Source organism: Balaenoptera borealis, assembly GCF_965194805.1.
Source record: "Balaenoptera borealis genome assembly, chromosome: 4".
In the NCBI taxonomy this organism is placed as follows: Eukaryota; Metazoa; Chordata; class Mammalia; order Artiodactyla; family Balaenopteridae; genus Balaenoptera; species Balaenoptera borealis.
In genome coordinates, this window is record NC_138861.1 from 146,203,456 (window position 1) to 146,215,754 (window position 12,299).

A 12,299-nucleotide genomic window follows, 5' to 3' on the forward strand; every position below is an offset into this window, starting at 1 on the left:
CGGTGCCTGTGTACGTCCAGCCCCACGGGGGAGCTGGCAGGACCTGACGCACTGTTACGTTGAACATTACTTGGTCATCGGTGTCCCGTGTCTTGTCCTCTGAGTTGGTGCGTATTGAGACAAGAATAAATATTTTGCAAAAAGCCCTGGGATAGATGCCAGGGGAGACCCTGGCTCCTTTTTCTTGCCTCCCTCAGACTTTCAGGATGAGGCTCTTCCCTTGCAGTTGGATGTGGCTTAACCGTTGACAGCCCCCAAAGTGTGTTTCCTGAGGTGGAGCCGGAGCCTCCTAGGTCACCTTCCTTCAGCCCGCAGTTCTTGAAGCCTTGCCTTCGGGTGCAGAGGGCTGGCTGGGCTGAAGGGCGTTGAGCCTGGGGACAGTCACTCCCTGCTCGCCAGCGCTCAGTCCCCAAGCGGAGTTTCGGTGGCCAAGTGTGAGTGCAAGTGCCTGTGCGGCCTGCGGGGTCCAGTGCCTCGTTTAATCCTCACGACCCCCCGTGAGGCAGGCACTCGTGGCTCCTCTTTCAGGAGCACTTTGAGGGCAGAGGGAACAGCATGTGTGACGGTGCCGCAAGCAGCTGGAAGCCACTGAAGGGATTTGGGGCCGGGGCTGCGAGGTCCATCCGTGCTTTCAAGAGACGGCCCTGGCCGCTGTGTGCAGAGATGGCGTTGGAGTTCTGCAGGCGCCCAGGGCTTGTTGGGTCACAGAGCCGTGCCCGAGGGACAGCGGGGGAAAGGGTGGGGCGAACACACGCGGGACCACAGGCCCTTAAAGGCCCGGGCCCGAGGGGGCGGCCAGACCATAGCCATTGGGTCCAGCGGTTTGCAGTTAGCCTGAGGAGAGGCCGAAGGTGTCTAAGCACATAAGGCTGCCTTTTCTGTTGTTCAGTATAGTTGAGGCCCTCAGAGAGTATTCGTTGAATGAATGAGGCCTGGTGGGTTGTTGAGGGGCATCTCCACTCTGGTCCCCTGCCTGTAGAGGGTGCTTCTGGGGCAGGGCTGGTGGAGGCTTGACGTCACGGTCAGCCTCTTGGGAGACATGCTTGTCCTCTGTCTTCGGAAGAGTCTTCAGGTGCTTCCCCTGCCGGCTGTGAGGAGGGTAGATTTGAGTGGATTTGAGTGGCCCCTTGGAAGAAGGGGGCTAGTGAGGAGTTAAGCCATGCCCTCTTGCACGCACGCATGTGTGTGTGTGTGTGTGTGTGTGTGTGTGTGTGTGTGGTGTGTAGGTAGGCGGGGGTGAGGGGTGCCATCTTGGTGTGCTTGTGTCCGCATGTGTGCAGGTAGGCGGGGCAGGATTCATCATCTGGAGTCCTGGGTGGCTCTCAGGGAACCTCCATGTGGACAGTTTTGGTAAGATTGTCATTGTGCCCTGTGGACTGGAGACAGGGGACGTATCCAGGAACGGCACGGTTTCTTTATTAGCCCTTGGTGGTCTGATTCCCTTCAGGTGCAGGTAAGCGTCTCCTCCACTTCTGTGTTGTTTTTGCCCTTCAGAGACCGAATTGAGGCCATCAGCCGAGGTCTCTAATGCGGCCAATAGAGGAAGTGCTTGCTCTCCTTACGGCGAAGGATTTTAGCCCTCGCACCGCAGGGCCCTTCACTGGGATGCCTGGCTCTCATCGCCTCCTTGGCACGGTGCTCAGGCGCTCCCCTGGAGCCATCAGCCCCCACTGGCTGCCTCCCCCAGGAGCCAGCTGTGGTGCTCTCCTCTGCCACCCCCTGCCCCGACCTCGCCCAGCCCCCCGCCTTCCACTGCCCCTCCTTTCCAGGGGGACTCCTACCCCCGCTCAGAGGCCACCTCTGTGTAATTCTCAGTCCTGGGCTTTGATTTTTCCAGACACGTCTCTCTTGCCTTGAGCCCTGCCTTGAGGGTGCCCACGCGTGTGCCCCACCCTTGGAGGTGGCCCCCGCTGGCCTTGGGGCGGCTCCCGCCCTGCCTCCTCACGTCCCCTGCAGACGCCTATGCTGGCTGCTCCGTTTGCCAGCAGGCACATGCTGGATAGAGCGCTGGGGGTGCAGAGATGACTCTGCCCTGCCGTCTGGGCCACCCCACCCCAGGGGAAAGGTGTGTGGAGAGGGGAGCAGACAGAGTGCCTCCAACGAACACGGAATAACTTGGTGAGTGCTCTAGAAACGGCTGGGCTGGTGGCAGCCAGACAGGGAAGGCTTTGCAGAGTAACCCGAGTTCAGTAAGTGAGGACTTGCTAAAGGAAGCTTCAGTCACACAGCCCCCGTGTTCTGCCACCTGGTGACGTGTCAAGGATGGCGGCTGTGACCACTGCCTTCTCCAGCAGCACGAGAGCGCTCTTAGGCATCTGAGGGCCAGGCTTGGGCTAACGCTGTGGTCACACAGCTCACGTGGGGACCTCCTGAGGGATCCACAGACGCGTCTTCCCTCTGGGCCCTCCTGGACTGGGGAGGAGCCTCGCCACTTGCGGGCGTCCCTGAGGGCTCCTCTGAGACCCAGTCAGGAAGGCGGCACAGGTGCCAAAGGGACGGCTCGCCCCGCCGCCCGTGTTCTCTCACTGCACCTGGCCCCCGGAGTGGGGTTGGGTCGTGTGATGGGCAGAGGCGGGTCCTTGGGGCCACCTGGCTCCTGGGCCCAGCAGCCAGCTCCATGCCAGGCTCCGCATGACCCTCGACCTGAAAGGGGAGCAGGGGGCCGGAACTGTTTTCTGGCTGGGCTTCCCCGCTCCCTGTGCCTGCACCAGGGCTGCAGATGGCACAACAGCTGAAGCTAGGGAGGGATTCCTTTCTGCTCAGAGCTCCTGGTACTTGTGGTGACCTCAACTTCACAGAAAGTAATATATCCAAAGATACCTTTTACAGACCTTTCAAAAGTCATGGCCCATTATGTATAGCTTAAGCTCTTATGCTAAAAATAATTCTGCAACTCTGATTTTTTTGGCTTCGCCATGCTGCACGTGGGATCTTAGTTCCCCGATCAGGGATCGAACCCGCGCCCCCTGCACTGGAAGCGCGGAGTCTTAACCCCTGGACCGCCAGGGAAGTCCCACAACTTTGATTTTTGATAAACTTTATCTGCACTACATTTGTGTGAAATTATGTAGCCTTAGCAGTGGGCGGAGAAACCAAGGCTTCTGTTCCTCCTGGTTCACCTCCTGCTGGTCGGTCTCAGCGAATAGCACCACCGTTTACACTCAGCCTCCCAGATCACAAAGGCCAGACTTCGAGTTTCCCCGTACCCAGTCCCTTCTTAGCGGTTCTCTACTGTTACCCCTCTAGACCCTCAGCAACTCACGTCCCTCCAGAGCAAGGTCAGGGTCCTTTGGGAGGCGTACCTCTCACTCCTGGCCCCTCCCCTTTCTGGGTGCGTTTGGTTTCCTCACCTTTTGTCCCTTGCACCCAGTTCCCTTCCTCAGAGTCAACTCCTCTTTAGCAAAATGTTAGCCTTTAGTGAATCCAGGCTCTGGATGCCCAAATTCTTAGAACCTTTCTGGGTGGCTGAGGTTTTAGCTTGGTTTTAATTGCGCAAGCCTTTCACGGCTGGCTGAATCTTAGATGTTCAACAGGTTGGGCCTGGAGACACCTCAAACTTCATTTCTTACTAATGTAAATAGAAATTGCCTTGGGGTATGAAACCATTTCTGAAATAGGTTTTATTATAACCACAACAGAAAAACAAGGAAGAATACAAAGAAACCTTGTTTGAAAGTTTTTGTATAACTTTTTTTTTATATAATTTCAAATTTCCTGAGACTTTGCAAGAAAAATACAGGGAATTCCCTTATGTCCTTTACCCAAATTCACTAGCCATTTACATTTCACTCCAGTGTTTTATTCATTCTGTGAGTGTGGTATCTATTCTATGTAAGTGTATGAGAATTTTGAGGAAGCATTAGAAGAATCATTTGGCGGCATCATGCCCTTTACCCCTAAGTATGTCAGTATGTTTCCTAAGAACAAGGGCATTCTCTTCTGTAACCGTAGTACAGTTATCAAGATCAGGAAATTTAATATTAACCCAATGCTGTTCTCCTCTATACTCTATGTTCAAATTGCGTCCGTTGTCCCGATAGTCTTCTTTATACCTTTCTAGGCCCATGGTCCAGGATGCGGTACAGGATCCACCTACCGCATTTAATTGTCAGGTCTCTTTAGCCTCCTTTTAATCTGGAACAATTCTTCAGCCTTTCTTTGTCGACTGAAAAAAACAATGCACAACCTAAAAGTTGAGAATTATGTTTTATTTCGTGGCCTTACTGAGGACTATAGCCCAGGAAGGCAGCCTCTCAGATAGCTCTGAGGGACTGTTCCAAAGAGATAAGCAAGGAGCCAGGATATATAGGAGTTTTTGCTGAAAAAAGCAAAAACAAAAAACCCTGCAGTTGAACATCAAAAGATTACTGCTAATCGCAAAAAACAGACATCTCAAGTTAACGATTGTATGGGGAGATGTAGGAGTCTGGGCTGATTGAAATTATCCCTTTGGTATGCATCTTCACTATCTAGGGCCAGTATCCCGGTTTTCCTCCATCCAGAATCTCCTCAGGGCGCCCCGTTGAGATGGCTACAGTGGCTGATGGCTGGATGGAGGCAACGTTGTTTGTTTACCGAAACGACAGGCACTATTTTTTTGTCCACATGTGACACTGACATTTTTAGAGTCAGGTTCATTATTTCATAGGCTGTCCCTCAGTTTGGGTGTGTCTGCATTTCCTCATGGTTACATTCAGGTGATGCATTTTTGGTAACCACTATCGACATGGTGTGTTGTTCTCAGCATCAGAGCAGGTGACATGTGACATTGGGGATGCCAGCTTTGATCACTTGGCTAACGAGGTTTCTCGACTGTAAAGTTAACTATTTTTGCCTTTGTAATTACAAGTAATTTGTGGGAGATACTTTCAAACTATGTAAAATTCCTTTTCTTCATCCAACTTTCACCTACTAGTTTTAGCATCCATTGATTAATTCCTAACCCCATCAATCTTTCTCTACTTATTAGGGGGCATTCTAAGAGTTTTCCTTCCTCCTCTATTTGTGTATTTGTATCCATATCCACTTGGGCTCATGGATTTCTTTTTCATTTGATGGGTTATAATCCCATTATTTATTTTGATGATTACATTGTTCCGGATTTAGCTAGTGAGAGCCCTTTTCAAGCTGGGTACTGTTTTCATTAAACTTGTCCCCATATTTCTTTGAGCACCTTCTTTCTAGCACACAAGATGCTTCATGCTCATCTTATACTTTCCAGTGAGCCCTAGAAACCATTTTTTTTTAATGAATGCACCAATACAATGCATTCCAAAACATAGTTCATTTTGTAGTACCATTTGGGATTTATTTATGTTATCTGGGTTTGTTTACATGTTGTTGGGAGAGAAGACCTTGTGATTATCTCATGAGTGGCTTTCTTTTTATGATACATGGAGACTCTTTATAAATAGATAATATAGATTTACCTTATAGATAATTTAAACTAAGCTAGAGGTTTAAGTAGTAAAACAACTGTTATCCTTTGAGCACTGATCATGTACCTGTAATTTTAATTCATATAGTGACCCTTGTTAGACATAAGGAAACTGAGCCTCAGAGAGGTTAATATACCGGTCAGAGTCACACAGCTAGTGAGTGATTGAGCCAGGGTTTCAATTCAGTTTGGTCTGACTTCAAAGCTCACTTTTTTGGATATGCTTTGTTACGCTATAATATATTTCCTTACTCTAAATGATAGAAATTGTACATGTTATTGTTGAATAACAAAAAACTTATTGTGGTTCAAGGTCTTTTCACCTGCTTCATAATTCTTTGTCTACATGAAAATCAAATCTGCAGAATTAAAGTTTGTGATTCATCACATTGTTCTCTCAAAGGAAAGTCTACCTGTTTTCATTAGAGAGTGATTCGGCTGTCCTAGTGTTTCTGTAAATACCCAACAATTCCCTAACCCTTTTATTTTCTTCCTATAGGAATTTGCTTGCTAGAAAACAAAATGCAAGACTTGACAAACAAAATGACTTGGGATGGAAGTTATTTGGAAAAGTACCACTCCGAGAGAATGCTCAGAAAGAGTCAAAGAAAATACAAAAGGTATACAAGATACAAAAACACAGAAATATGCTGTGCAGCCAACATTTATGAACCGTGCAAAAATGTCCATTATTGAGGCTTTGAAATTGGAAAGCTTTGTTTTAACTTGCATGCTAAGTACCTAAAATTTAAGTCTGTCTTCAGAATGTGGATGACTTTAACCTTTTTCATTTCTTACAGCTTGTATGCACACATAGGAAAGCTCAGTTGAGAGAGCTGGGCTTTAGATATTTATAACTTGATGAAATTTAGTCAGTTTTTTTTCAATAAGAGTTGCAAATGTGTTTACTATCAAACTTTTATTAATTGTGTTTGATGTTAAAGAATTCTCCCTCTCTGATCCCAGGGGTTTCTTGGGAAGGACTTAATCCTTCCAGTGCTTCCTTGGACCAGGAAACCTAAGGCCACCGTTACCCGGGCTGCAGTATGACCTCTTCCCCTCGCGGGCCGACGCTGCCCACGTGTCTTGGGGGGAGAGGATGGGGTTCAGGGTCAGGCCAGGCCTGTGCAATCTCACCACCGCTGGGCTACTTCGCTCCCCGTGGAGGGAGTGATGCTAGCCGCTGGAGGCGTGTGCTCATCTTTACAGGAAGGGGGGCTCGAGCACAGACTCAGCCAGGCCGGGGCTGTCAGCGGCCTCGGCAGCCCTGATTGTTACCACCCGCATCTTCTGCTTGGCCCTGGGTCCCAGCCATCCTAACAGTGCGGTGCTTGCCCGGTGCTGTGACACTGCCCCGCAGCCGCCTTACCCCCCAACCTCAGTTTTGTATTCACGGACAGTTGTTCAGCAAACACTTCTAAGTGCCAGCACTGGAGTTAGAGAGATGGCACTGCACGCAAGCTCCAGAGCACCCCTCTGGTGAGGGAGTGATTCCAGCGCAGGTGTCGCAGGGAGCAGCACAGGTGCGTGGGGAGGGAGGCCGGGCCTGATGGGCGAGGCGGCACAGAAGTCTGGGTTTAAAGGTGTGACAGAGAATTGATAGTGATGGGGATCGTGTACTGAGTGATCACTATGTCCTGGCGATAAGTGAGCCAGCACGTGGGCTTCTAGTTCATTTAAAACTCACAACAACCTCATGAAGAAGGTACTGTTACCGTCTTCATTTTACCAAAGAAGCCCTGAGACCAGGCTGAGTGACTTGTGCGGCTAGTAAGCGGCAGAGCTGGTGCCAGGCCCTTGCAGCTGCTCTGCCCCTGCAGGAAGGGAGGGGCAGGTGCTGGGCGGCTCGTGCAGCGTGAACCCAGGGAGCAGTGAGAGGGGCTGTCCATGGGGCCTGTGGGGCGGGATATGATGCATTCGGAACCTGTCTCTAACCTGGAGGCTCTGGGGAGCCCCTGAAGGGTTTTACTTAAGTAGGGAGTGAGGAGGTCCCCCTGGCGAGAGTGTGGCTCTTGGACTAGCCCAGGTGGGAGCAGTGGGGTCTGGCTCGGTGCAGTGGTGGCAGTGGGGCTGCAGAGTATTGCGGCCCTCTGAGTATAAACACGTGAGGTCCAGGGGTGCAGTGTGTGAGCACGTGCTGGGGCTCTGGCTTGGACAACAAGCTGGCTTTGCACATACTTCGTTTTTTATGCCTCGTCAAATTAAAGATGTTTTGAATGTTGTGTAGTGTTCCTTATAGCAGTTTTCTGGACCTAGGAAGCTCACAATGTAAGTCAGTGTTGGAATTCATTTTTATAGACTGTTACATTTTGCATTTGAATCACTTATTGTGTAGGCTTGTTAAAATAGCATACAATTAAAATATGATGCGTTTGTATGCAGAGCTAAGCTATACATTTCTTAGGAAACTCAGTAGCTAAGCTGTTATAAAATTCTTAAAGAAATCTACGCTTTTCAAAAAAGTAACCATTATGCTAAATAGATTTTCCCATGGCTCTTAATGTCACTTGCGTCATGTTTGAATTTCTTTGTTATGCGTGTCGTACCCTGTTTTTTTTAAGGTGAACATGGATTATGTTCTTGGACTTAAAGGATTTTTGTGAACTGAAATGACTAGGTCAGCTAATTATGTAGTAGCACAGTACTGCAAAGAAGAGGACCATCTGGCTCTAACCATCAATAATAAAGGATGTAATCGTACCTGCAGCGTCATACAATCCTGCCTCTGTCCTGTTTGCTCGTGCTTTGTGTCTCTGGCCCTCTCATTTGTCACCCTGTCCCCTCCTCCCCCAAGCTGGCAAGGCCTGAGAGGGATCCAGAGCCAGGGACCTGCCCCTGGGAGGAAGCTCCTGGGCACCACGCTCGAGCTGGCTGCTGTCACAGGTGTCGGCTCACACAGCCTCCCCTCCCCACTTTAGAGAGCCCATCACTGGGGTCCGAGTGTCCAGACTTGTGATCCCAAATGGTGACAATAACTCTAGTTAGAGCTAAAGCATAATTAAGATATTTAGTAAACTCTAATTCCTTTTCCCTTTCTCTTTGGAAGTTTTTTGTACTTGAGAGAAGTAGCATCACGTAGTGATTTAAAAGCATGGACTCTGGAGTCAGACTTACTGCGTTTGGATCCCCGCTCTGCTACACTTTGGCTGTGTGACTTTGGGCAAGTTCCTTAACCCTTCTGAGCCTCATTTTCCTGCTCTTTAACATTAGAAGAATAATAGTACCTACCTCCAAGGTGGTGAGGATTAAATGAGTGAGTATACATCATGTGCTCCAAGCAGTTATGAATGTCGCAAGTGCTAGGAAGTGTTTGCTGGTATCGTTGTTCGTTTCCTGTGAATGAGAAATGGACCACAGTGTGAGAGGGTGAGCCTGTGCCCTCCATAGATCCCTTAGTTTGCTTGTTCAGCAAACCTTGTGCCATTTTGGGGCCAGGTCTTGTACTGGGCACTGGAAACACAAAAGCGGATGGGTAGACATGTCTCAAGGAGCCCGTGGTGAGCCGAGGGTTCAGGTACGAACACCAGCCAAGATCTTTGGACTTGAAGGCTCGGGTTTGATTTCCGGCGTCCCCTCTTCTTGTCCGTATGACCTTGCTCCAGTGACTTCTCTGTTTCCTCATCTGCAGAATGGGCCTGTTAATTTATAAATTAACAGATAATGTATGTGAAGCATTTTTGCCCAATGTTTAGCACAGTGTGTGGCCCAGAGTTAGTACTCGGGGTGTGGCTGTCATGACTTTTTGTTAATAAATTGGCCCGTGAAGCGCACTGGGCGCTGTGTGTGGTTTGCCCAGGGCGCTGTGGGCACAGCTGACTTCACTCTAACTGCGCCACATTCTCTTGGTTTGGGCCTTCTTTTTTGGCTGCCATTTTTAAGGAAATGATGAAATGTTATTGATACTTTCAGTTAACTTTTCAAATTTCATAAAAATTTTGAAATGCAAGTAATTTTCTCTCAGCTTGCATTATGATTTTTCCTAGGGGAAGCAAAAATGACCAAGAATAACTATGAGAATCACACTAAACCAGTGGTTCTCAAATTGTGGTCCCCAAGCTAACATCATCATCACCTGGGCATTTGTTAGAAACACAAGTTCTCAGGCCTCTCACCCCAGACACACTGAAACAAACTCTGGGGCTGGGGCACAACAAGTTGTGTCTTAGCAAATGCTCCAGGCATTTGTTCTAATGCACACCAAAATTTAAGAACCACTGCCGTGTGAGAAGGGAATGCTGGCTGTTAGGAGGAAAATAGCCGTCTTTGCCCACAGCGGGTTAAATAATGGGCCCAAGTATGCCATGTTTACTTTTGGCAATTGCTGGTGGACTGGCGAAGCTCTTGAGAATAAATCTGGGGAGAATGTATTTGAAGATAGCTGCCTTCAGGTCTCCTGTCGCTGGGTTTGTATGGACCAGGGCTCTGGCCAGCTTGGCGCGGATGGCGGTGCTGTCTCAGAAGTACAGTCCTTTGTTTTGTGAATGAAGAGGAACCTTCTTTCTTGGATTCCATGGTCCTTTCACGGGTTCCACAAATTTGAGACATTGTGTGGATCAATCCTGGTTATTATAATGAAGGGCAAAGACTCATTCGGCCCCTGCCTTCACTGGAACTTACCAGGGATCGGGGAAAGAAAGATTTGAACAAATAACCCTACAGATAATTGTAGCTGTGATAAACGTTGCGAAGGAAAAGTAGAGTGCAGCCATCCTGAGACGCTTCTGTACCACTGAGCACATTTCTCTGAGACTGGTTTCCAGGTGACCTGCAGTTGCTAGGTCCAACGGTTATTTCGCTCAGCCCTTGTCCACTTCTCTGCTCCTTGGGAGACTTTCTTACCGTGGCTTCCAGGTCACCACACTCTTCCCCCTTTTTCAGTTTCCTTTGCTGGGCGCCCTCAGCTTTCCAGCCCTCTGAACATTAGGGTGCCTCTCGAGCGCTTCCTCATCCGTGGGCGCCTCTGGGAGATCTCCGCTGGACGCAGGCTGTAAATGTCATGCCTACGCTGACCACCAGCCAGGCCCTCACCCCTGAAGTCCAGACGTAGGCAGCCAGCTGCCTACTGGACAGCTCCACCTGGACGTCTGATAGACATTTCGTGGTTAACAAGCACCGAGCTAAACTCTGATTTTCTTTCTTTCTTTTTTTTAAAAATTAATTTATTTAATTAATTTATTTTTGGCTGCGTTGGGTCTTCAGTGCTGCGCACGGGCTTTCTCTAGTTGCGCCGAGCGGGGGCTACTCTTTGTTGCGGTGCGTGGGCTTCTCATTGCGGTGGCTTCTCTTGTTGCGGAGCACGGGCTCTAGGCACGAGGGCGTCAGCAGTTGCAGCATGCGGGCTCAGGAGTTGTGGCTCGTGGGCTCTAGAGCGCAGACTCGGTAGTTGTGGTGCACGGGCTTAGCTGCTCCACGGCATGTGGAATCTTCCCAGACCAGGGCTCGAACCAGTGTCCTCTGCATTGGCAGGCGGATTCTTAACCACTGCGCCACCAGGGAAGTCCCAACTCTGATTTTCTTTTTCCACTCTGTCGGACCTGTTCCCTTTGCAGCTTTCCCCATTTTGGTAAATGACAGCCTTAGCCTTCTTTTTCAGGTCTGAAACTTTAGAATTGCTCTTGACTTCTCTTTCTCATACCTCGCTTCCAGTCTAACAGGTGTTTTGTTTTTGTTTAGGCTCTGTGGGTGAATCCGATGTGCCGTAAGGTTTGAGAAGTAGTGACTTGCTGGGAAATTTTGAGCCTCTGCTCCAGTGAGGTCGTGTGGATGAAATCTTCTTAAAGAGGTGCTCCTGGTGTAGCCTTGGCAGGAGGTGGTTGTGGCTTTGTGGTCCGTTATTGGGAAATGGGGAATGGGTTCCTTTAGGTAAGTTAGTAATACTTCTCAGTTATATTAACGTGTAAAAGATGTGTAAGATATTAACAAATTAAGAAAAAGGAAGCTGACTGTGATTTTCCCATCAGAAACCATGGAGGCCAGCAGGAAGTGATTTCAGCATTTTTAAAGTGCTGAAAGAAAAGAACTATCAACCCCAAATTCTATATCTAGCAAAAATGCCCTTCAGGAATGAAAGTGAAATAAAGATCTTTTCAGATAAAGGAAAACTGAGAGAATTTGTTGCCAGCAGATCTAGAAAAATTACTAAAGGAAGTTTTCCAGACAGTAGGGACATTATACTAGAAGGAAACTTGAACATTAGGAAGGAAGAGGAATAGAAATGGTAAATGTCCAGATGAATACAGCAGACCATTGTTCTCTTAATGAGTTCTTTTAAATATGTTTGGTTTCAGCAAAAAGTATAATGTTGTATGGGGTTTTCAGCACATGTGGATGTAATACGTATTACAAATAAAACACGAAGGAGGAGGGGATATGATGGTAAAGTTTCTACATTCCACTTGAAGTGCTAAAATATTGATTCTAATTAGATTGTGAAAAATATATATTGTAAATCTCAGATCAACCACTAAACTACACAAAGAGAGAGTGAAAAACACAGTATGTTACAATAGAATTCTCAAAAGTTCCAAGAACTGAAATCAAGACAGGAAAGAGGAAATAGAGGAAGGAAAAATAGAAAACAAATAAGATGGTAGGCCCAAATTGAAATATACCAATAATTTACCTTAATGTAAATGGTATGAGCATACCAATTGTGTGTCTGAATGCTCAGTCCTGACAGATTGCTGTCTAAAAGAAATTCACTTCAAATATAAAGCAGGCAGTTGACATTAAAGGATGGAAAAAGATAACACTACCATGAAAACATTAGTCAAAATGAAGATGGAGTAGATACATTAATATCAGAAAAAGTAGACTTCAGAGCAAAGAAAATTACCAGGGATAAGGTGAGATGTTACCAGTG

The 12,299-nt window shown here is 48.0% G+C and overlaps 1 protein-coding gene across 7 annotated transcripts in view; it reads left to right on the forward strand.

Annotated features, from left to right (window-relative positions):
• Window positions 1-12,299, forward strand: part of TBC1D14 (TBC1 domain family member 14) — a 99,710-nt gene that overhangs the window by 38,148 nt on the left and 49,263 nt on the right. For all 7 annotated transcript variants that reach the window (XM_082391445.1, XM_082391448.1, XM_082391443.1 and 4 more), the window contains one exon: window positions 5,937-6,057. In XM_082391445.1, coding sequence (XP_082247571.1) covers window positions 5,937-6,057 — 121 coding nt within the window. The remainder of the gene's footprint in view (window positions 1-5,936; window positions 6,058-12,299) is intronic.